The sequence below is a fragment of the Camelus dromedarius genome, chromosome 18 (genome assembly GCF_036321535.1).
Source record: "Camelus dromedarius isolate mCamDro1 chromosome 18, mCamDro1.pat, whole genome shotgun sequence".
Taxonomy (NCBI): Eukaryota; Metazoa; Chordata; class Mammalia; order Artiodactyla; family Camelidae; genus Camelus; species Camelus dromedarius.
Genome location: NC_087453.1, coordinates 43,263,002 through 43,288,537, shown reverse-complemented (window position 1 = coordinate 43,288,537; position 25,536 = coordinate 43,263,002). Strand labels below are relative to the sequence as shown.

The 25,536-nt window shown below is 49.5% G+C and overlaps 1 protein-coding gene across 1 annotated transcript; it reads right to left on the bottom strand.

Annotated features, from left to right (window-relative positions):
- Positions 1-476: 476 nt before the first annotated feature.
- On the bottom strand, positions 477-22,585 carry BANF2 (BANF family member 2). The gene is made up of 3 exons (XM_031434411.2): positions 22,414-22,585; positions 8,967-9,095; positions 477-883 (listed from the first exon to the last, which is right to left on the bottom strand). Exons 2-3 carry the CDS (start codon positions 9,090-9,092, stop codon positions 737-739), a joined length of 273 nt encoding a protein of 90 aa, XP_031290271.1. The 5' UTR covers positions 9,093-9,095; positions 22,414-22,585; the 3' UTR covers positions 477-736.
- Between the last annotated feature and the right edge of the window lie 2,951 nt (positions 22,586-25,536).

Sequence of the window (25,536 nt, the reverse complement as noted above, 5' to 3'; positions counted from 1 at the left end):
CACGTGACTGAGCCATCTTGGAAGTAAGACCTCCAGCCCCAGCCAACCTGGCCCATAGTTTGTGACCTCCCAGGAGACCCCGAGACAGATCCACCCAGCTAAGTGGCTCTCAGTTCCTGACCCTCAGAGACTGAGTGAGATAAAATTATTGTTATGTGTTAAGCGGCTACGTTTTGGGTTCATTTGCAGCAATAGATAACTTACATACTGACTTAAAATGTATTTCCCATTTTAATTAAGTAATTAATTTTTATTGAAGTATGGTTGATTTACAATGTTGTGTTAGTTTCTGGTGTACAGCGTAGTGATTCAGTTTTTTATATATATATATATATATATCTGAATATGTATATATATTCTCTCTCTCTCTATATATACACATTCTTTTTCATTATAGGCTATTACAAGTTACTGAATAGAGTTCCCTGTGCTCTCCAGTAGGACCTTGCTGCTTATCTGTTCTGCATATAGTAGTTTGTGTGAATTACCATTTTTAAATAAAATAATCCACCCCTTTATGTAAATGTATGCTAAGAGACGGCTGGCTTGACATTCGTGCAAGGTACAGCAGTTTCTGGGTGGTGGAATCTGGGGGCCGTTTTTCTTGTGTTTGGCCTTGATATTCTTGAGCTGCTTTTTAAAAAGACCGGGTATCATTAAAGTGAAAAACAAAAATAACGACTCGGAGCCGGTGTGGGTGCGCAGGCGGCATGTATGGGCGCCGCGGGAGCGGGGTCTACAGGAAGCAGGAGCACCACTCCTTCAGGCAGTTCGAGCTCTCCTGGGCCTCGTACTCGGTGGCGCCGCAGCAGCAAATGAGCCACTTCTGAAACTCGGCTTCGTTCTTGTGCATCAGAAGGAACTGTCCCAACAGGATGTAGGCCTGCGGAGGAACACGGGGGTAGGGGGGGCCGGACTCAGATCTGTGAGTCCGCGCTCGAGGACTCGGGAGAAAATCAAAGGAGGGGGGCTCGGGTCAGATTCGGAGACTGGCCCTTGGTGAGATGTAAAGTCGAGTTAAACGTCCATCTCTCCAGGTGGCTTTGGGGGCTGTCCAGCCGGGGATGAACCTGACCTTGTCCTTCTCAACTTTAATGGGGGCACACGCATCACTTGGGAATCCTGTTAAAAGGCAGCTTTGGACTCAGTAAGTCTAGGGTGAGGCCCGGGACTCTACATTTCTGATGCTGGTCCAGGAACAATATTTTGAGTAGCAAGAGCCTTGTGTCCCTCTGATGATCCCTTGGGTCCTGTGATCTAGTATTTCTCTCGGAGACGCACGCACACAGGAGTTAGAGCTGCTCCCACCCCACCACTTCCTTAATTGTTCCGGCGCAAAGTTTCCAACCCTTGGCACTATTACATCTGTGAGGATTCTGGGTTGGGGCCGGGGACTCCGGGGGACTCTGGGAGACTCCAGGGGACTTGGGGTGCACTGTTGGAAGTTTAGCAGCATTCCTGTCCTCTACGCACTTGATGCCAGTGGTACATCCCCCTCCCTTGAACTGGGACCGTCATAACCTCCTCCAGACATTGGCAGGTGTCCCCAGAGGACAGAATCTCCTCAACTGAGAACCACTGCACATGCGACCAGCAGGTGAAGGGCACCATAGCGTCAATTTGTTTTCGCAAACCAACTGTGTGACCACAGGCAACTCACTTAGCCTGAAGTGAGAACCTGCAGATTCCAGGCTTCAGTTTCTGCATCTTCTGAAGACAGGTGATCTGCTCTGCCCCACCCTGCAAACTGAATTGTGTGAACTCAACTGCAAGACCATTCAAAAAATGCAAATTCCTTTCTTTGTCCTGGAAGATGGAGCCCTGCAGGAGGAGCATGACAGGCAGGAAGCCAGCTGAACCCTGCCCCTCTTCCCCCTCCGAAGAGTCTCTCTGGGTGAAAAATTCACACAAAGGAAAGATTAAATTACCCCACGATTCAAAGTTCTATGGCATTCTCTGGTTTTCCGAATCCTTGTCCTGAGAGCTTTCTCATTCCTCTTGTGCTATTTTATCACTGTTACTGCTGAGGACCAAGGACCATGTGGAAAAAGAGATGTCTGAGGCCACAGACCCCTGGGCCACTGAATGGGAAAGCCTGTAGATTTAAGGTCATGGTCAATGCGCGTCTCCTGGGGCTGGTTCAGCGGCACTCCAGTCTAGAATGAATGAGAGCCAGTGTCCAGGCTGTGAGTCCTGGGCCCTCTCCAGGAAAACCCGCTGGCCTCTGTGTACTTTCAGTTACATAAAACCAAGCAAACTTCATCGTAACCAAAGGGAATGTATTTTTTAAAAAGCAAAATTAAATAAAAGCTGAATTCCAGTGGTAAAATATACCCAAGTGTTGGAGTTTGGGGTTTTAAAATTTTTAGTTGAGATCCAGCTGTTGAGAAGAAAACCAGCTTTCATGGTCATTTTAAACTTTTGCTTCAGCTATCTTGTAAAAAGCAATGTAGTTGCTCAGAATGATTTGATTTTGCTTTATTGGTATCCTTGTCTTTTCAGTGGTGATTTTATTGAGATGTGTATTAATTCAGTGTTTTAAAAAATAGACATTTACTGAATGTTGATTGAGCCCGTTGGTGCAGTAGGTGTTGGTGGGGTGTGGTCTGTGGAACAGGATTGAGAAACAGAGCTTTGTCCCAGGGGAGGGAACATCGCTGATGATAATTACAATAGTAAATGGCACTTTTGAGCACTGACACGCTTTACTCCATCGGATTCTCGCGTGTGCCCCATCCCATTCTCCAGATGGAGTCACTAAGAGCCCAGGAGGTTAAGACCCGGGTTCTCCTCAGCCTCCTTCCCCAGCATCCCAGCCGTCTGCTGTCTGGCCTGGCACCTCTGCTATCCCAGCCACTGGCATTAGCCAGTCCAGTAATCAGAGCCTCCACGCGGAGCGGCTAGGATGGCAGGGAATGCGTGGCTTGTGGGACCAGAGGTGAAGTTTCCAGGAATGCTGCAGGCAGAAGGGCCTCAACTTGCTGTCTTGGGAGCCAAGTTGCAACTTGACGCTCCCTTCTACCCTTTCTCTCTGGGTTTACCCTCCAACTTCCAGCCGGTGGCAGGGAGGGAAAGTTAAACTGGAGTTGGGGGCTCCCGTCATGGCCCTGCTAGGGCCCCTCTGCATTTCTCCGCAGGCTCCAGAAAGCGAGCCCCTGATGGGGAGAAGAGGAACCACACTCTCCCTCCTCGGACCACAGCTCACAGCAACCTGGCTGCAGGGAGAGTGACGCAGAAGCCCTGGCAGACGTTTCCCTGTCCCACCGGCCTGGACAGAGGCCACCTCCAAGCCAGGGATGCTCATTCCTTCCTGGGGCAGCCTTTGCCCCCGTGGCAGGAGGTGGCCGAGGGAAGACTTCCCTTCAACGCCGAGTCCGAACAGGGAGCAGGTCTGGCCCGCCCTCCAGTTCGCCCTGCCCATTCCTAGCCAAACAGGAGCAGCATCTGAGTCCGCACCAGGCTTGGGGTCCCTCGGCTGTGACCCCGCCCCCACACAGACCCTGCGCTCGGAGAGTCCCCACAACTTGTTTTCAGGCTCTGCTGCCATCATCTTGTAATTCTTAATGAATTTGAACCAGGCGCCTCCCATCTTCATTTTGCACGGGGCCCCGCAAATTAGGTAGCTGGTCCTGGCTCCCATTAATTGAAACTTTCGGTCTTCACTAGGACACCTGGCCTTTTCAAACAGAGATACGTAGCCTCGGCCCCCTCGTTCTCAAGCTGCCACGTCCCCTCTGCAAGTTCCCAGCTCCTCCGCGCCCACGATGAACGCGCTTTGCAGCACCACGAGGCTTCCTCGTGTGATGAACATCTTTCTTTCTCCTCCTCTAACTGGATGCTGGCTCTTCAGCCTTCATGGCCTCCCGAGAGCCGATGACCACCTCGCAAATCCAGCATCTCTCAGTAGTTTCCAGCTTAAAACTCCTTGTTGGAAGGGTGAATGCTCAATCCAGTGCCCCTTCGTCTTTCTCCTCCCTGTCTCCCTAGAACATCCTTGTACTAAAAAATTATTTATTTATTTATTTTTAGATGTTCTTTTTAAAAAAGATATTAGATATTCTTTTTAGATTAAAAATTTGTGTGTGTTTTTATTTTTTTGGGAGGGGAGTAGTTAGGTTTTTATATATTTATTTTAATGGAGGTACTGGGGATTGAACCCAGGACCTTGTGCATGCTAAGCACGCACTCTACCACTGAGCTATACCTACCCCCACCCCAAATTATTTGTTTAACTGAAATTCAAACTCAACTGGGCATCCTGTGTTTTATCTGGCAACCCTACACAGGGTAACCCCAAACTTATGTGGCTGACCCCTTGTAGGGCCCAGGCAGCAGGCAGAGGGGTCCAGTGCCCTACTGCCCATTCCAGAGCCTGTCTGCCTAGATTCAAATGTCATCTCTCTAACCTTGAGTTACTTGGAGCGAGTTACTTGGAGGCTTTCTTTGTGCCTGTTTCCTCTTCAGTAAAATTAAAGATGAAACAGTGTACCTTACAGGGTTTTTTGATGATTAAATAAAAGAAATATATGTAATGCACTTAGAACCATGCCTGAGATGGAGCAAACAGCGTGTGCTAGTTCTCTTAGGTGGGAGAGACTCGGGGAGCAGGTGGGCACCCAGAACATCGACCCCACTCTCATCTTCCAAGTGCCTTTCACGAGGAAGGTTTAGGCACATGGATGTGACTTTACAGGGTCTTCAAAGAACACTGAGCCAAACCGGATTCGGGGGGATGTTAAACTTCCTCCCACGCTGTTGGAATAACTCTAGGGTTAGTCCCCCCACAGCACCGCGCTCGCCCGCCGAGCATTGCCCCACGACTCTGATCTACCGAGTGCCTGGAACTTCACTCCCCCCCGGGCAGGGTTTTCATAGAGAAGAAGTGCAAAGAACATAGGGCATTCCTTTGCCTCAGGGACGATATGGGAGGACACCAAAAGGAGCAGTACCTTTGACATAAGGCACAGAAAAAAACAATCAACTGATGCACGTAACAGCAAGGGGCGCACTGAACGCTCGGTAATTAGGCGGGGCGGGCGGGCAGGAGGCGGGCTTGCGTCCTGGAGCGGGTGGGCTGTGCGTGTGGCCTTGAAGGGGACAAAAGTCTACTTTGAGAGGAGCCTTGATTCCGCAGGGTGGTCCCCTCATGTGTTTGCGGTCCATGAAGAGTCTGTGGAGCATGGGGGTGGAGTTGGGGGACAAGAGGACATAAGGCAACCTTGAGCACCCTGGGCATGATGTAGTTTCCCTTTTCTGGTCATTCCTTTCGCCTTGGCAGCCCTTCTGCCCTTAAATCTAGACCAGCGCCGACCGGGGGAAGTCTCATGTGAGCCAGCACATATGCAATCTCCAATTTTCTAGCCACCACAGCAAAAGGGGGAAAGAAACAGGTGAAATGAATTCTAATAATGTTTTTCTCCCGTATTTCTAAAATACTATTTCAACATGTAATCAATAAAAACTATTAATGAGATATTTTTCAATTTTGGGGGCAGATATTGAATCCTTAATGTGGCTGCGTGTATTTTATGTTTACAGCACCTCGATTCAGATGTGAGCTCAACCAGTACAAGTGGCCCGTGGCACCGCACTGGACGGCCGAGGTCCAGGTCACCAGACTGCAGCTGATGGCTCCAGGGAAGGGCAGGCACAAAATCACCCAGAGAGCTGCATTTCTGACTTTTGAGACTTGGGTGAGTCCATAGCAGAATCAATAGTTCTGACAGTCATGGCTGAAACTGAGCCAGAGAACTGTTTGAGCCACGTACAGATCTCGGGGAAAGTACTGAGGGACATGGGGGTGGTCCCCTCCCAACACCCCCACACCTTCTGTTGAAGAAGAAATGGAAGTTTGACCTGTACGGGGCAGGAATGGAGGAGAAGAGAACTTGAGAGGGTGCCGCCACACCTGCCCCCCTTCAGGGCCGCAGCCCGAGGGAGGGGACAGTCGCCCTGATAAGTCCTGGCCTCCCCGGGCTCCAGCATCCTAGGGTCTTGGGAGCGGCTGAGTGAGGGGCACAGGCAAGCAGGGCTGAGGGCAGCTTCATGGGTCTGTGTCCTGGCAGGTCCTCAGAAAGGGTGCAGAAAGGGCCAGCACCCATGGGACAAGGCCGAGGAAGCTGTCACCAGCAGGAGTGGAACCTGAGGGGGTTCTGCTCACAGCCAAGAAACCCTGGAGACCCCCATCCTGGGGAGGGGGCTGCCACACCCCAGCAGAGGCCAGCCCGAGGCTGGAGAGGTGTCCCTCCCCACGCAGGCTCGGGCCTCCCGCAGGCAGGGCACAGAACCCAGGAGCTCAGAGGGATGGTGGGACATGGAGCAGCTCTGCAGGATGTTTAGATGGTGGGTACGTGTTATTACGCACTTGTCCAAACCCACAGAAGGTGCTGCACCGAAAGTGAAGCCTCATATAAACCACAGGCCTGGGAGGTATCGTGTCAGTGTCGATTCTGCTGGAACAACAGACCATTCTGGGGGTGGGTGTTGATGGGGGAGGCTGTGTATGAGGGCTGGGGGGAGGTGGAACGTCTCTGTCCTTTCTGCTCAATTTTGCTGTGAACCTAAAACTGCTCGTAAAAATAGTCTATTAGAAACACTACAGTGATATTAGCTAGTGAAAAAAAAAAAAAAAAGCACTCTAGGAGCCGGCATCTTATTTGCTACATCTGGGACCCGCCTGCCCCAGAGGCTCTTGCTGCTGGCCCTGCGCGCAGACCGGGCCTCACCCAGAAGCACCTGCTCAGCTTGTAGGTGCTACCTCGGGGTCTCCTGCTGGCTCCTCTTATAGGCCTGGCCAGGCTCCAGGCTGCAATACAGGGTCTCAGTACCAAATCTCGGTGGAAGCCCCCTCTCTGCTGGGGTAACCACCTGGCCCTGGTCTTTCTCTGTGGTTTGTGACGATATAACCCACGGCTGTTCTGGTCCTCACTCAGGACTTCTATCAAGGCACTGACTCCTCGGAGCCTCTCTCTCCTCATTGGTAAAGTAGAGATAGCGACTCTCATCTCATTTACAGGTGGGTGAGGGGCTCAACACAGAGGAGGAAGGCAAAATCCCCAGTGTCAGCGCCTGGAGTTAGTAGCTCTCAGAGCAAATAGGGCCTAGAAATGGAGTGCTGGTCACAGCCAGACAGGAGGTCGGGTCCACAGAGGAGCAGATCTCTGGGGACCTGGCCAGTTCCTTTTTCCTTAGAGCCCTGATGCTGTGTAGCAAGTTCTCAAATGCCTGAAAATTTCCCATTAGTTATTCATTCCTTTATCTTTAATATGCCTATCATCCTATGTACAGTCATTTAAAACACAGTTAAGTTGGAAAAGGCAAAACTATAGGGACAAAAACAAAAATTAGTAGTTGCCAGCAGCTGAGATGGGAAATATGAAAGGCAGTGGGAAACATTTTGGCATGATGGGATTGTTCTATGTCTTGATTGTGGTAGTGGCTACATGACTGCACACACTTGTCAAAACTTGCAGAACTGTGTGTTAAAAAGGTGAAATTTACTATTTGTAAATTAAAATATTTACTTAGCATGCAGGAGGTCCTGGGATCAATCCCCAGTATCTTCATTAAAATAAATAGGTAAACCTAATTACCCTCCCCCCAAACAAAACAAAAATTAAAAAAAATTTTTTTAAATAAGTATGGCTGAACAACAATAAAACCTCACAATTATGGAAATATTAAATCCATGGTGGTAGAAGCCAAAATAGTGGTTACTTCTGGGAGTGGGGGATGGCATCAGCCTGGAAGACACATAAGAGAACCTTTTGGAATTCTGGAGGTGTCTGATCACCGGATCCAGGTGGTGGGTCTGTGTGTGTGTGTGTGTGTGTGTGTGTGTGTGTGTGTGTGTGTGTGTGTGTATGTAAAAATTCATTGAGCTGAACCCTTCATATCAGTGTGGTTATGCTACACCACAATAGGAAAGTAAAAGGGACCATCATTTCCTCTGATAAGTAACTTTTAATTTAAAGTGTCTTCCCTAATCAGCCTTACCAGCTTTCCCACCTGCTTGGGAGTGGCCCTAGCTCCCTCACCTGGGAGGAAAGAATCAAATCTGTCTCGATCCAGCTTCCTGGTAATACCACCTATTGGATATTAAACGGTGGTAGATCGGGGTGATATTCAGAATATTTAACAACTGGCACAGAGCAGCGTGTCAACCAGAAAACCACCGGCCCTGTAGCTCAGATGCCCCTGGAAACAGCGGGGCCTGGGCCGATGCCAACCAGACTGGTGGGCAGCCGTGCACGCTGCAGTGCCCAGCCTCTGCCTGCCCTGCGGCACGGGCTGACTCTAAAAACTGAAGGGAATGATCGGCGACAGCTCTGCTGTTGGTGCTTCTCCTCACCAAGCGTGCAGCGCTGCCCGTGAATTTCCACTCACTCCCTGCCTTTGCTTCTCTTTGGGAACGTCTCCCCTTCTCTTCTAAGGTTCCCAGCAGCTTCATAACAGCACCACGAATACGAGTGCATAGAAGATAGTGTTCCAGTCCCATTGGCTGTCCGTGAGGCCGTTCTTGGGCTGCTAGTGACAGCTTAGAACAACTCACATCCTCTTACTCTGTGGTGTAGACCCCAGGCTGCTATTACTCCGCCTGCCATTGCCAGGACAAGTGGGACCCCATGAGTCTCTCCATGGGGGTGGGGAGTGCACCCAAATCATCCATCCTGACAGCTCAGACCCAGACTTGGGCGGCAGGCTTACTTTGGTTGACCCCTGGGGGTTTGAGCACCAAGCGAATCGCGCATAGCCCAGCTGCTCTGAGTCAAAGTGGTTCAATTTGCCCATCGTCCACGGACCCTGGAGCCCGCCCAAGCACGCGGGCCAGGAGCGCTGCAGCACGTGGCGCCCTGCCAAGTGGCAGCTTTGCTCTCTGATGGCCACGTGTGGGGACATGTGGCAGCGGCTGCCATCTGGTAGGATTAGGGGAAGAGAGGCTCGAGAAAGAAGAAAAACGGCATTACCTTGTTGAAACCTTTGGTGACCAAATTGATTGCAAGCTCGTGGCTGACCCCGTCTACCCAGGCAACATCCTTTTCTCCGATGGGTTCAGAGAGGAAGGCTCTCAGTCTGGGAGACATGTGATCCATCTTCTGCAACAGCAGTGGGGAGGAACAGGGTTAGGAGGCGACCGCTGCTCACGGTGTGGATGGGCATCGGGGAGCTCAGTGCTGGCCTACCAGGGGGCTGGGGCCAACAGATGGGGGGCTTCCTGCTGCCAGCCAACATTGACTGGGGACTTTTAGATGCCGAGGGTAATGCTCTGCTCTGAGGGCCTTTCCATACCCATTGCCCCTGCATGGATTAAGACATGTGTAGGATGGCCTCAGATGAATCCGAGAAATCCGCGTGAGATGGGTGTGCTTCATGTAAGAACTCTGCTGGGTTCCTTTCCAACATTCCAACTTTCCAAGCATTCTAACTGCTTAAAGAAACAGCCTGTGTCTCTTAGTTAACCTACCTTCTCTCTTAACCACCATCACTTTTTCTTTTTTCTTATTTTAGCCTTCATCACACTCGATACTCGTCAGTTGTGTGGTTGCAAGTAGCAGAAAACTCTTTAACCGGCTCAAAATATTAGAGAAGACATTCCAGAGCTCTAAAGTCCAAGAGCAAGGGGAGGGCGATGATACAGTCAGGGTTACAGATCCTTGTTTCTCATTCTTTCACCTTTTCCTCCTTGTGTTGGTTTCGGTCTGGGTTGGTTCCCCTCATGGTGGTGAAATGGCAGCTTATAACCCCCTCCCACCAAATCAGCCCCAAAAGAAGGAGAGAGAGTGTGTTTCTGAGAAGTTCCAAGCAGAGCCTCGTTGAGTCTTGAAGGTGTACATCACCAGTGTGAGCTGAGGGTCCGCCATGTGCCCAGCCCCAGTTAGCTTTCCCTAATCCACACAAGCTGTGATTCAAGCAGTTACCGGGATAAAATCAGGGTTATAATCCAGACGAGGGAGGTGGGTGTGAAAGGTAACCACAATGTGCCACTGTGGTCCTCCCCTTTGGCAGACCAACATTGGTCCGCTCTTATCCCATTACATAATCATCAGAAATATCCACACTTGGCTAAAATAGACTGGCTCCTCCCCCAAAGGGTGAACTCACCCCTCCCCCAAAGGGTGAAGCCCAATGATTCGTCCAGTTACTGGATTCAGATTCAAGTTCATGTCTTCTGGGAGATGCATCATACTCCCCACCGTGTCTAGAAGCAGCTACGCGGGGGATGGTAACCTAGGAACTAAATTCTGAAGCTCACTAGCATCAGTGTAGCCAGCCACGCTGGGAAAACCCAGGACATCTGCAGTAAGAATTTCCAGAAGGGGAAGTCTCCTTTTGGAGGAAGAGAGGATGGGAAACACATTCGGCTGCCATCGGTCAGTAGTACACACAATATTGAGGAAATATGGAGGATTCCTTGCCTGGGGGTGAAACCAGTCCCTCTGTCAGACAAGATGGCGGCCCAGTTCTGGGTTTGGGGGGTCTCCCCGGTCCACTGCCTGGTTAACATCTGGGCGGGCTCGGGGTCGATGCCTTCCAAGGAGGGTCACTGTTTTAGCACCAGCTGCTTACAAGCTCTGGGCAGGGCAGTCTCAGGCCCCTAGTTGGCCACTTTCTTTAGCATCTCAGCTCCCGTAAGAATGTACTGGGTTTCTTCTCTTCAAGTCCACGGGCTGGGGGTTCGAGTTGGAAATCTTTGCAGGTCTGTACCCTTGATCTGGCAACTGGCCTCTGTGCCTGGCCTGCCGCCCTGCTCCTCAGATCAGGGGCATCTTTCTACATCTCTCAGTGGGGAGGCACCTCAGATTTGCTCCTTACCCCACTGCATCTCAGCTGCAACTTCCAAATAAGGCTTTATCAACGTGACATCCTTAAGCCAAGATGCTCGGGAGAGACCTGGAAACTGGGGACAATGTTTTCTCGGGACCCCAATCTTTCCTCTGGCTAAGTCACCTGACTTGTCACCTGTGTTCTAACTTCAGCGGGATAAACCAGCTTTTCCAACCCAGCAAGTCCTGCTCAGGCCACAGAAATAAAGACTCTCTTAGCAAAGCTGTATTTTCATCCCTCTTCACCCTCCAAAGGGCTACCTTCCCCCCGAACGCATCCCCTAGGGTTTTGGTGAGGACGCAGAGGTAGCCAGCACCCCGATATTCCCTGTCAGATCGCAGAGGCTGTCTCCGTACATATAAGGTCTGCTTCACAGGGTAAAGCAGCCCCCCAATACCAGCCATTTTGCTAAACGAGGGCACCGTCCTCCTGGTTTGGGTGAAGACCGCCTTGCTGCCCTCTGCATGGATGTCTCCCCTCAGCCAGCCCACACAGAGGTTTGCCCCTTGTTGCATCCCCTTAGTTTATGAAGCAAGCAACAGGAAGTCCGGTTCCAGCTGGCTCACCCAGAAGGAGGTTTATTAGCATTTGCCACCAAAAAGTTCAGAGGTGGGTCACAGGTGGTCTGATCAAGGCTCCAGCTTTAGATAAACAACAAGGTCCAACTGCCCAGCACAGGGAACTATATTCAATACCTTGTAATAGCCTATAATGAAAAAGCATATGAAAAGGAATATATATATGTGTATACACATATATAACTGAATCACTATGCTGTACACCGGAAATTAACACAACATTGTAAATTAACCATACTTCAAAAATAAAAGGGTTCCAGCTTGACTTCCCTGCACCTCTCTTGACTCTGCCTTCCTTCCTTTATCTGCTTGACCCTTAGCTTGTCTCCTTTGTGGAAACAGCCGGCCTGCACCAGGGCCTGGCGTCACTGTTGTAAGCCATGCCCCCTCCCCTGCTTCCCCCTAGAAGCTGCCAACATACGCCTTCTCCAGTCCAAACCATCATGTGCCAGGCCAAAGACATTAACTACGGTCCAGTGTACCTCTTCCCTCTGGTTCAGAGAGGGAGTTAGAGGCCTGCAAACGCACGGGTTGCAGGGGTGGGAGTTGGGATGGGGCCCCAAATTGGGGTGGTGGTCCTGTGCCTGAGGGCAGGCACCGGGGGTGGCACACCGGGATATGGGGCAAGGTTAGGAGAGCAGCCCAGCGACTACCACACACGCCCTCTCCAAGAGAGGGTGAGGCCCCTGAGGGTCGCAGCTGCCTCCAAGTGGCCTTTGTCACCTATCTCTCCCCCAGTGCCCAGCGCGGCACCTGGCACATGGTAAACAGTCAACAACATAAGTGATAGAAGCTTCCATTGCTTTCAGACGCCTCCCTTTCACAGCACTGGTCCCCCTGCCTGTCCTCACACTCCCAACTCTCCTGCAGACCTTTCTGGAAAGTCCAGCTCCCCTCGTAAGACTTCCTGCCCCCAGGGAACACTTTGGATGAAACCAAATTCTCCAAGAAGTGATGGACCCCAAGGCACTGATTTTCAGATCTGGGGGCTCCTGAGGAAAGTGGTCTCTGTGTGTCGGCTGATTCTCGAAAGGGGACTTAAAGCAGGAGAGGCTGCCCGGCATCCCCTGACTCTGCGGGTCTCAGACGCACAGACGTGTGAGCTGCGAATACATTACTACGTGGAGGGCTTCCATCTCTCTTGTCAGCAATTAAATATGCTGATCCCTCTTCACCTGTGAAAGCAGCGCCCATCACCTCATGGGAAGATGAGGCGGGATGGTGGCCCAGCTCAGGGCCGGGCGGCAAGAAATCAGGGTTTCTGAGCAGGAGGAAGAGCCCGGGAGAGAGCTGGCGGGGTCACCGACTTTGCCGAGGGAAAATTCCACTCGCTATCCGCGCTGGCCATCTGTTAAGTTAAACATCTCTGCCTATTAAGAGTCCGTGGAAAGTACAACACTGTTATCCAGGCACCAGCAACACCAAAGACAGTGAATGATTAGCAACACCCTGTGTGTTTGCTTTTCTCAAACACTTGATCTCACTCTGATCCTTGAGACACTCTGGGGCGTCGGAGCAATCTTCCCCCTCCTGAGGACCCGCTGAAGAAAATGTCTTTGCATTCATGAGGATGCCTTTGTATGCAACAGTGGTTCTCAACTGGGGGCGAACTGTCCCCCCTCAAACATTTGGCAGTGTGTCTGGAGACACAGCTGAGGGAGGGGGACGTGCTAACGGCACCTGAAGGGTAAAGGTCAGGGTTGCTGCTTAACCTCCTGTAATGCACACAGCTGCTCTTCCGCAACAAAGAGTTATCCTGCCCCAACGTCAATAGGGTCAAGGTTGAGGAACCCTGGGCTACAGGTAACAGAAAACCCTGACTCAGGGGGAGGGTATAGCTCAGTGGTAGAGCACGTGCTTAGCATGCATAAGGTCCTGGGTTAAATCCCAAGTAGCACCATTAAAAAAAAAAAAAAAAAAAGACAGAAGGAATGAAAGAAAGAAAAAGAAAATCCTGACTCAAATGGTCTTAAACAATAAATACATTTCTAATCTCACACAACCAGAAATTCATCAGTGAGATGGACCCAAGATCTTGTCAGTCAGTGCTTCTGCTTTTCAAGGACCAGGCCAGCTGCCCCCAAGGTCCCAAGGTGCCTACAGAATTTTCTCAGGTACCATCCTGACATGAGACCTTCCAAAGGAAGCAAAGGCCATTTCTGCTTGGGTGTCCCCAGAACCTCTTCAGCAGAACTTCCCTACGTGTCATTGGCCAGAACCAGGTCACACACCGAGCCCTAAACAAGTCACTGGTCAGGGGGCTGGGACCACGTCGGGGTGTGGACAAGGTCAGCCTCCCAGCATAAGGCTGCGTGGAGAACACTGGGTTCTCTAGGATGTGGGAAGACAGGAGGCGGGTGCTGGGTAGGCGAATGAGCTTGTCTGCTCCATCTTCTGAACCCTGGTCTGATACTCAGTCCATCACAATCAGCACCTCTCAAAGGCTAACATACATGCCGACCCCCTGGTGGAGAGGTCTAGTCAAAAAATGCATGTTGGATTGCGGCAGGTGTGGGATGGACCCGAGACACTCTACTTCTAACAAGTTCCTGGAAGACGTCGATGCTGCTGTCCCACAAGTCACATTTTGAGTAGCAAGGCATGACGTGATGCCACTAAATCTTTTTATGTTATTTTGTATTTAATCGTGGTAAAATACATAGCATAAAATGTACTGTCTTAACCATTTTTAAGTGGATAGTTCAGTAGTGTTACATGTTTTCCCACTGTTGGGCAACCCACCTGCAGAAGTCTTTCCAACTTGCAGAAGTGAAACTCTTAAACCCATTGAGCAGCAACTACTCACCCGCACATCCCCACAGCTCCTGGCAACCCCCGTTCTGCTCTGTGTCTCTATGAACGTGACTGCTCTGGGAACCTCCTGAAGTGGAATCATACAGTATTTGTCCTTTTGCGACTGGCTTCTTTCACTTAGCATAATGTCCCCCAGGTTCAACCATGTTGTGTCATGTTCTTCCATTTTAAGGAAGCTCACCTTGTATGTGTGTATCACATCTTGTTTAGCCATTCATCCATCGATGGGCACTTGGCTTGTTTCCACCTTTCGGCTGTTGCGAATTATGCTGCTATGAATATGGGTGTACAAGTATCTCTTCAAGATCCTGCTTTTAGTTCTTTGGGGTATATGGAATATATACCAGGAGAGGGATTGTTGGATCATATGGTAATTCTATGTTTAATCTTTTGTGGAACCACCATACTATTTCCCACAATGGCTGTACCAATGCCATTTATTCTTTTTTTCCCTGATTCTAGTTTTACTTATTTCATTATGGTTCATTACAAAATATTGAATACAGTTCCCTGTGCTATACAGTAAGACCATGTTGTTTATCTATTTTATATACAGTAGCATGTATATGTTAATCCCAAACTCCTAATTTACCCCTCCCCATCCTCTTTCCCCTTTGGTAACCTTAAGTTTGTTTTCCATGTCTGTGAGTCAGTTTCTGTTTCATAAATCAGTTCATTTCCACCATATTTTAGATTTCACATATGAGTGATATCATATGGTATTTGTCTTTCTCTTTCTGACTTCACTTAGGGTGATAATTTCTACATCCATTCATGTTGCTGCAAATGGCATTGTTTCATTCCTTTTTATGGCTGAGTAGTATTCCATTATATATATATATATATATATATATATATACCACAACTTCTTTATCCAGTCATCTGTCGATGGACATTTAGGTTGTTTCCATGTCTTGGCTACTATAAATAGTGCTGCTGTGAACATTGGGGTGCATGTATCTTTTCAAATTATGCCCAGGAGTGGGATTGCTGGATCACATGTCAATGCCATTTATTCTTGAACTTGGCAGCACATTAGACCCACATTGGGAGATTTACAAATTACTGATGCTTGGGTCCCTCCTCTAGTGTTTGATTTAATTAGCATGAAGCATAGCCTGGCACAAGCTCACCAACTCACAGGCAGTGCCTACACCCCCACCCCAGTCGCCAGTCACCAGGTCCTCATCGGCCATCAGTGGGAAGATTTGACTATGACTCTGACAGCTTTGAAGTCAGAGAACTTCAGAGCAGGCAGACCTCAATAACAGCCTATCTCCCCTTTTTCAAAAATTAGAAAAAGAAAAGCAATCTTTTACTTCAAAGGAAATTTTACCTGGGATCCCTTTATATAAAATTGATCAAAGGAGAATGACTCTGTTGACTTGGGAATGAGGTGAAAATACCAACCCCCGCCTCAAACATGGAGCCGCCGCCTGGTCCCCGCTGCTTTCCTTGCCCCTCTCTGATCTAGCCTAAACCCCTCATTTCACTCAAAAGAAAATGGAGGCCCAAGAATTTACGGGACCTGCTCAAGACCATGCACGGAGCAGAGCATGGATGGCCCTGCTCCCCAGACCGGCGTTCCCTTCTAAGGCAGCGGAGTTTCTGGGGAGGGCTCAGGGCAGGGGGGTGGGAGGGTGCAGCACGGTGGGATTAAGCACCCCACCGCCATCTGAGAGAACTGCTGCCAAAGACTCCTGTGTTCCTGAGCGTGCTTATCAATTACTGTATTTTGAACCTCAAAGTACAGTTTGGGGAGGGACATACTGGCAGGAAATGACCTCAGTCAAGTCTGGTTTTAGATACTTAGAGAAGCCACCTGTTTAAATAAGGAATAAAAGAGTCCATGGAATTTAATCATGATTCCCAAAGGAATGACCTTCTAGTTGCAACTGTTTGACATCATTTAAAGATCATTTAAGAAATCTGAGCAATAGGTCTTTGTCAGGAAGTGATCACAGATCCGCCCCACAGAGAAATGGGGTTGTAGTGGGGGGCGCTGATGCTCTACAGGTGGGTATGTGGGGCTTGGGATTCAGTGTCCAGTGGGGACACATGCATAAATTCAAAAGATAACATTGCTCAACAACCATTCGCTAGAAGCAAAGTCATTATCCTCTGAAAAAGTGACCCCGATGACGAAGAAACTGATGTGGTGATATACATAAATATAATTGGAATACTGTTGCTTTCCTGAAATGTGAATGGAAAAGTGATATATTCCTAAATATATTATTTGATATAATATGTAACTTTAAATGTGTGTAATTAAATTATGGAATCAAATGGTGTAAGTAGACCTTTTATCTATATCTCTAAAAGTTTATATATTCAAACTGCCCAAAAACATTTTGAGTAAATGAGTAAATTATCTTAATTTCATGCTTGCTTTCGGTTTGGGTGTACACGGTATTGCCCTCCCCAGGGGACTGCGAGCATAATATGTAAGATTCATGTCTTGCCCTCACCCTTTATTGAGGGTGGCAGCAAAGGGTCCGGGGGGACCATTCTGCTTACATCTTGTTCTATAAAATGTTCCACACGATCAACCATTTGAAGTTTCATGTGAAGAAAAACCTGTACCTTTCAAAATTGGTGTATCTCTACCTTTATGACAGAAAGAATTTATAAGTGTCATATTTCCCTTTTTGCTCAGCCTACCAGGAGTCTCTGAGCTAACCAGGATGGAAATTAGCATTGGTTAAACCTCCTTCCCTTTGCAGTCATCATGTTTGCTGCTTTTGCTCGGTGTCTTTATTTTCTCTTTCTACCTTTATTTTACAACTTGAATTCAGGTGTTCAAAGGGCTCATACCCTTTATTAAAAGCTGCCCAGAGCCTGAAAGTTATGGAGAATATAAATAGTTCCTAAACTAAGCAGATGTGTGGGAAAATTCAGGATCCACCCCTGTATCCTCAAAACAGAGCAGCCTGGTAGCCCCGAGGGAAGGAGGAGAATGAGGGTGAGAATGATCTCGGGGCTGGCGTGGGACACTCCTCCCCCTCTCAGGACACATCTTGGTGCTCCTGTGAAGGTCTTAATCGGTGAGAATTGCTCAGCTGCTGCTGGCCATCTTTGCCACCCCTCATGGGGAGCCCACCTGAGGAGCCAGCCACACGGAGCAAAGCGGATCTGAGAGAAGGCAGGCCTAGGGATACAGATGGGCAGAGGACGTGCCCAAGCTAGGGAGTCAGAAATAAGAGGGTGGGATATGTGCCCCTTCTCTTACAAGCTGGGAGACCTTGAGAGGATTCCTAAACCAAAGACACAGTTTTCTCATCTGTAAACTGGGGGTGATGAGTGTCCCACTGGATAGTTGTTCAGATCAGATGAGTTAACAGAAGGTCGCTGCGTTGTGCGCTGTCTGGAGCAGAGTAAGATCCACTATCAGGGAGCTGATTCATCGGGGTTTTATTTAATCATTACTTCTTAAATCAAGCAATTCTCTGTGAGTAGGAGATCACGTTGATCTCTGTTGCTTCTAACACTATTGTCTTTTAAAACACGAGCTTGCTGCATCCTTCGTATACCATGGAAAGACCCTTTAGCATCCAGCCCTGCAGACACATCTGTTGTCTACCCCTGCTCAGCACTTGCTCCCTCTGCTTCCGGGACCATCACCTCTACTTCCCTTTGGGGACCACTCTTCCCCAAACCTCAATCTCTGCCTTCCCAACACCTTGGCACCAGGGGGCAATTATATTCAGCCCTGGGCAATGAAGCTAGCATATCACTATGGCCAGTGATTGATTCAGAAGTGGGTGCATTAATTACCTAGCCCAGGCCAAGACTGGGACTTCTGTTAGAATTGCTGGTTAAAAATGCCATCTTTCTCTGCAAGGACTACTCAGCTGATAGAATGTGAAAGCAGAACTGATAGTAACCATCTTTGCCATCACCTGCACCTGACAGCCTGCCTGAGACAGAAGCCAACATGTAGAAAAGCCAGATCTGAGATAAGAAAAGAGAGAGGTTCCCCAATAATCATTCACAGGCCTGGATCTAACCATGCCTGAAGGCGTCTCCTCCTAGACTTCTCAATTACATCAGGCAATATTTTCTACTTTTGTTTAGTTCAATTTAAGTTGAGATGGTGTTCTTTGTAACAAAGAGTCCCAACTAATACACCCCCAATGTCATCCATTCACTCACTCATTCAAGAAGTGTTTATGGTGCACCTACTGTGTGCTAAGTACCATCTTAGGCAGAAAAGCATCTTCATTCTGCCCAGAGACCTGGGACAGGATCAGTCCCAGGGCTTAGGCATCAAGGATGGAAAAATCATTTTCAATGACCATTAATGTTCATCATTCAGAAATAAAGGATATATTTGCCTTCTTGGCCCTTGACTCCAAGTCTACAATGGCAAACAAGATCTTTGGTGGCTGTCTTACACATGATCTTTTAATTATAGGTTTTTTCTAGGTGGATCTACAAGTGATGAACATGCAAATAAATTCAATGATTCCTCAGATCTTTACTGAGCACCATCTGTATGCAAGGCCTTGAGTTAAGTCTGTGGACCATAGGACAAGGCCTTCTGCAGGTGCCTTACGCAGAGAAAACTGGCCCATTGGAAGGTATAATACACAGGGTGAACTCAGCTATAAGGGAGAACTTTCCCAGAGGCAAGAAGTCACCTCTTCAGGGAACTGTAAAGGAGAGGGAAGGTTGATTTCATGGATTCCAGACTTCACTCAAAAGGCAGTCTAGGTCTGAAGGCCACACCTAGACCCTTGCTTGGGTGTGCTGGATTGGGGGTCGAAGACCTGCATCTAATCTCAGCTCTTGACCGTGCCCAGGGTGACCCTGGGCACGTGACTTTGGTTTCATATTTATAAAATCAGAATGTTGGGGTAGCTGGAACTCATCATTCTGGTCCCTTCCAATATCTTGTGTCTCTGTTGATTTACAGTCTTTAGATGATACAAAATTCACACAGGTCCACAATCCCTATTCTGCCATTTTCAAATCCAAAAAGCTCTGGAAACCAAAAGATTTTGATAATTCTTTGGCAACAAAACCTCTTCTGAACTGACAGGAGGCTATTAATAGTCTTTATTATCTCACTTAGTGTGCATATTTATACATTTTGCCACAGGAATATTAATGGCTTTATTTATAGGAACCAGACTCCACTGGAAATGGTCTGGGATACACAGATGAGGTACCAGATTGCTTTTCCAAAATTCAAAAATTCTGAATTCCCCCAAAACTTGTGGCCCCAGCAGTTTCGAGCAAGGTTTTCTAGACCTGTGCTAAGATCGCTGCCTACAGTGATCCCCTGAAGAAGCCACCTGTCCCCAGCTCGTCCAGACTTCACCTCTCTCATCCGATGAGTCTGACTCCCAAACACCTCTCCCTAAATATAACTTCCCCTTTCTCTAAAATCCTGTCTCTGCTGGATATCTTTTGTCTAAATAGTGGTTCTGAGGGGACTATTCCTTGTTGCATCTTTTCTTCATGAAAATATTTTCTCTTTTTGGGGCCCGTTCTCTGCAAAGGATCCAGGGCTGATCTAATAAATAACACATCATCTAAGGAACGGATGAGTATATTAGTTACCCTCCACGGACAAGACACCTGCTTATGTAACAGATTTCCTTCTCACTTTACTTTTATTTTTAACTGTGACAAGAATATACATAACATAAAATTTACCACCTTGGTCAGTTTGGGAGTGGACAGTTCAGTGGTGTTAAGTATTTTCACGGTTTTGGCAACTATCCCCAGAACTTTTCCACATTCAATAAACAGCGGCTCCCCCAGGCCCTGGTAACCACCATGCTACTTCCTGTCTCTAATTTGACTGCTCTAGTCCCCCCACGTAAGTGGTATCAGACACTACTTGTCTTTTTGTGACTGGCTTATTTCACTCAGCATAATGTCCTTAAGGCACATCCAGGTTGTGACGTGTGTTAGAATCTTAAGGCTGAGCAGTATTCCACTGTATGTACAGACCACATTTTTTATCATCATTCATCCACTGATGGCCATTTGGGTTGCTTCCACCTTTTAGCTGCCGTGGGTAACTCTGCTATGCACATGGGTGTACTGTAACAGATATATATTTTAACTTCTTGATTTCCACCTCACTATGGGTAGGGCTTTTTGATTCCTCCTCTCTCTGCCATGATAGCCCCAGAGAGAAGGGGAAAACAATGTTGTCTTGGGAAGGAGGAGGAATTTCCCCAGAAGAAAGAAAGATGGGAGAGTCTACCTCTTCTGCCCCACGGATTCTAAAAAGAAGAATGAGAAAGGTCACCCCATTACCCACCAGAGGGAACATGATTTTTGGGAAGCAGGTAATAGGGGCTGGGGGCTCCCTCTCTGGGACAAAAATCCCAAAGTGGGCAGACACGTTAGATTCCAGAGGGAAAGTTCTGGCACACTGGCTGGGATGTGGGAATGATGCATTGCTTGCCTGGCCTTACCAGGAGATGACAAGAACAGGCTGTTCTCAGGTGTCTCGGGCAGGGGTGTGGCAGCCGTGGGCAGGGGTGTGGCGGCCATGAACAGTGCTGAGCGCCGGGCAGGAGATGCTCTAGGGGTAATGGGTGAGCTGGAGCCAGGAGTCAGGATGAAGAGGTTCCAGGATTGGGGACCGTACAAGCACGGCAAATGACCAAACCATGGACTCCAGGACTGGGGGTCAAAATGTCCCTTAAAGACCAGAAGGGGCTAGTCACCCCTGGAGACTGGGGCAGCCACAGACACAAGGATCAGGCCGTTGTCCTGTAGACATCATGAGCCCTCAAAGCCCCGATCCTCCACTGCCATAAAGACGCATCGGCATCATTCCCCAGCCCCACAGCCACAGAATTCCTTAGGGAGGCTGGGGAGGGGGAGAGAGGCCACTAAGGAGACCGTCTCCCAAAAGAGACTCTTTAAAGTGGCCTGATAGCTGACTACTCACACTGAAAGGACACAGTGTGAAACTGATAGGCGCATAGTAGGGCGGTTGGTGCCACGCCTGGACCCCCTGGACCAGCTGGGGCACCTACCTCCCAGCTGTGAAGAGCTCTGCCACCAACACACACAGCGGCGGCTCTCCCGGCAGTGCTGGATCTGCCGTGGAAGCAGCCGCCCCTGGACACGCCTGGGAGGCTGAAGGCAGCAGTGAGCCCTGACACTGAGGAGGAAAGCCTGGCCCCCTTGTCTCTGGGCAGGACCAACTCTGTGGCACCGTTCCCGCTCCTGTGCTGCTGTGAGAGCAGGCGGAAGCATCTCCCAGCAGGCACCAGCCTTGCTCACCCCTCCCTGTCCCTGGGCCGTGCACACCTGCATCCTGGTCTCAGATCTGTTTCCCGGAACTGACTTGAGACATAATCACACGCTGCCAACCAGCCTGCGTTTGCCTGGACCCCGCCGCGTACGAAGAAGTGCATTTTCTTTGCACGTCTAGGTGTAGCGCGAGTGGATCTGTGACCGACTCCACCGTACGGTTCATAGTATCTTACGCTACATGGTAAATGACTCTAATGAGGCCCTGAAAGGTGCTCCCCGCCAACCCCAGATGCAATGAGTGGGGGCACGTGACCCTTCTCCCCTCCTCTTGGCCTGCAGGGCTGATGGGGTGGTTGCTGGGCTGGGTTCTAACCCAAACCTCCAATGAGGGTTTGTTCCTCCAGACTAGGGTGGCCAGGTTTAGGAAAGAGAAATACAAGATGCCCAGTTAAATTTGAATTTCAGATAAACAAATAACTTATTAGTATAAGTGTGGAAACAAATAAATAACTTACTAGTATGTGAAGAAGTTTGAATTGCCGATAAACTACGAGTAACCTCTTCAGAATAGGTATGTGTTGTGAAATACTCGGGTCACACTTATCCTAATTAGTTATTCATTTGTTTAGCTGCAATTCAAATTTAGCCAGGCATCCTGCGTCCCTGCCCCCAGCCTTCTCTTCCCCTCTGACTCAGCAGGAGCCCCTGGATCTGCCCATGCGCTGGACCCTGGACTGCCGGGTGAGCTGCAGGGTCAGAAATTCTTCCTGTTGGGATTTCGCTCCTGGCCTGGCCTCTTTCAGGCCAGCCACTGCCTCCCCTTCTGGATCTGAAAGCCACAGACCCGCGAAGCTAGAGGGGAAACAGCCGGACGACACACAGCTAGGGAGATCACTGCAGTAGGACCACACATCGCTCAGAAACTCGGACGCAAACACTAGGTGGGATGTCAGCATGTCCAGCTCACCTGGAGAGACGTAGGTGCCAGCCGGCCTCACCCGGAGCAGGACGCGTGCCGTGGGTGGTTGGGGGAGCAGAACCACGGGCCTCCCGTTTGCTGAGCACCTACCACCTGCTGCCTCTCTGCGGCCAACGTCATACTTAACCCTCTGAATTAACTTGGCAGCACTGGAGACTTGTTCCCATTTTGAGAGATGGGGAAACTGAGGCCCAGAGAGGCAAAGAGAGTCACATAGCTAGTAAAGGGCAGGGATAGGATGTGAGCTGAGGTCTGCGTTGGCTGCAAAGCCCACGTGCTTTCTGCCCCAAGATGGAAAATTGAGGAATCAGAACCACAAGGGCAGTTTTCACAGCCTAGCCATCCCTGCCCCGCCCACATCCCCTCGGGGCTCTCGGTTCCCACCACAAGCATCTGCAGGTGGATAGATACCCCAAGTGCAGCTCTGACAGACGGCCCAAGGCCTTGACGGCTCTGAACACAGCACCGCCCTCCCTGCCCAGCCTCGCTTCCTCACTCCCCTACCTGTGTGACCCGGACCCCCTCTTAAATTACTTCTTGCACTTAAATCAGATTCCCGGGTCGGTGACTGGGAAATCCAGGCTGAGAGCGTGGCGGGTGCAGATGCAGGCACCCAGGCCCCGTGGGAAGCGCTTCTCGTGCATTATCTAGGCCCTGTGATATCCCCATTTTACAGATAAGACACATGAGCTGGCCAAGGGCATGGCCAGGCCTCAGACCTGGGTGTGCTCAGACTAATATCTGTGTTCCCAAACACTGAGTCACCAAGAAAGGCTTCTGCTGGATTTCTGGGCAGTCATTTTCTCTCCCTCCAGCTCGGGACTGAAGTCCTCTGCTCGGGTGCGAACACAAGCGAGGCTGCTACAGTCGGGCCGTGGACCAGCGAGGTGCCACCGTGTTGTCTAGGTGGAAGCGTGTCTGAAGCCGTATATTCATCCCATTCTGAGATAAGCAAGGCCCTTATGGATGTGTCTTCTACTTGCTCTTTGGCGAGATTCCAAAATTCGAGTCCAACTTCTAGTCCAGGACTCAGCTCTCCTTTACCCCAGCCCTTGTCTGCTGGTCCTCAGCACAGCAGCTCCAATGCCTCCCAAGGCCCCTCCAGTTCCACGTGTCTGGCCGCGAGGGTATGTGTCTATGCATCCGTGACTCTCAGTTCGGAAATCAGCCCTAAGTGAGTTGCTCAATCTTCCGAAATGCAAAGTCCTCCTTCAGACGCCCAGTCTTGCTGGCTCTGGCTTCAGAGAGGAGGTCTCGGCCAGAGAGTTCTGTTCTCTCCCTGATTTGTTCCCATTCAACAGCCAGGTTCTCGAGGCCATAAAAAAGGATTTCCCAAAGATTGCTACTGGTTTCATTTAGTGTGTGATCATCTGAGTAGAACATGAACCATGCATATTGCAAACAGCACTCTTGCTGAGATTAAACAAAGAATGTTTCAGTGATTTCTGGAGATCTTTTGGTGTTTTGAGGCCATCAAAAGATAAGCCTGCCCATTTGTAAACACACTCCTGGACACAGAGCACCACCACATTCCTAGGGGGAAGAGACTGCATTCCCTGGCCTGGGCAAGGCTGTGTTCTGCTCCCACTGAGGGTCGGCCTCCAGCCTGGTTGTCAGGGCAGAGTTTAGGGTGGAAGGGATTCTAGTTTCAATGACCTCTTGGAAAACAGACACCACTTTGAGCATCTATTCAAAGTTCAGGTTAGGGGTTACAAACACAAAGGCCAGAGGATCCAGGCAAGTGAAAAATAAATAAATCAGTGAGGAAAAACAATACGAGAGTGATGGTAAGTGTGGAGTGATGCTGGGCATTTATCAGGGAGGTCACAAAATGGTGCAGACGTGAGCGACTGGGGTCCCATATGCACCTAAAGGAAGGAGCCAGATCTTGGGAGTTATTTCAAGAGACACCCAACATTTTGACTTTATGTGCAAGTCCCCAATTTTTTAATGTCGGGCAAGTCAAAGCCAACAAAGCCCAGCCACGCTGCCCATTTGCCTCTCCTGCTGGAGACTTTGCTTCCAGAATAACTCCCCATTTGCACAGATAAATAAAAATTGACATCAGTTTACAGTGGGTCATGCACCAGCACCCCAGGTTAGGAAACTCTGCTGCCAAATTTCAAGTCCTGTGAGAGTGGTTCTCATCTTCAACCTTGGACGTGGCTGCCTGGGGCCATGGTCTGACCTTCTCCCCGTAAAGTGTATCTACAGGCAGGTCACCCCCATTCCTGCTTCCACTCCCATCTTCCCACTTGGTGGCCAGACCCTCCTAGCTTTAAGTCTTCCCTCAAATCCCTGCTGGGACTTTTACCGCCAGAGCTTTCTGCTGGTGAAGTCTCGATTTGTCCTGCATGCAAACCTGGCCTAAAATGCCAAAGGGTGGTCCCCAGGCCCCTCCATCTGGGCGGCCATGAGCACTGATAGCAGATGGCCACCAAACCACAACTGGCGCTGGCTCTGCTCTAAGGTGTCGGGAACGCACGCCCGGCTCTGCTGGTGACACCTACTTCTCCTCCTGGCCTTTGGGGAGAGTCACCTCCAAGGGACCAAAGAGACACATGTCACCACTCCTCTTACACAGACAAAGACTCAGAGAAGCCCCTTGTACCTCTCTGGGCTCCGAGCCATCACCGTCCGCTGGTGAGTGCAGGAAAGAGCCACATCCAGGCACTGGCTGCACGTAGTCTGATCTTGGCTTTGCCCCTTCCCAGCCGAGAACCTGGCCCTGATCCCACCTCTCCAGCCCTGCCACCACTTCAGGAGCCCGTATTACAGAAATAATAACTAGGCACATTGTTATTTCACAGGCGTGATCTTATTTAATCCTCGTAACAAAGCTGTGTGGCAGGAACTCATTTTAGCTCCACTTGACAGACAAAGAAATTGAGGCTTGGAGGGTTTAATAAGACATCCAAACTTGTGTTATTAGCTGGGAAAAAGAACTTGAGTCCTTTGTGTGTCGCTGACCCTTGTGAGTTACACCAACCAGCCGGTGGCTGTTTTCTCTTCTTTGTAAATGTGGGTCTTTGAGTGGCTGAGAAGTGCCCAGACCAGGTCCTCAAAAGCGATGTGGTCATAGGAGTCTCGGACGTCAGCGCGCCAGGGCCC

Bases quoted from the DNA above. Each gene is read 5' to 3' on its own strand.
- BANF2 (XM_031434411.2), bottom strand. From the start codon at position 9,092: ATGGATCACATGTCTCCCAGACTGAGAGCCTTCCTCTCTGAACCCATC. The intron at 884-8,966 runs GTAATGCCGTTT...GTTCCTCCGCAG, and splicing joins TCACCAAAGGTTTCAACAAG to GCCTACATCCTGTTGGGACA.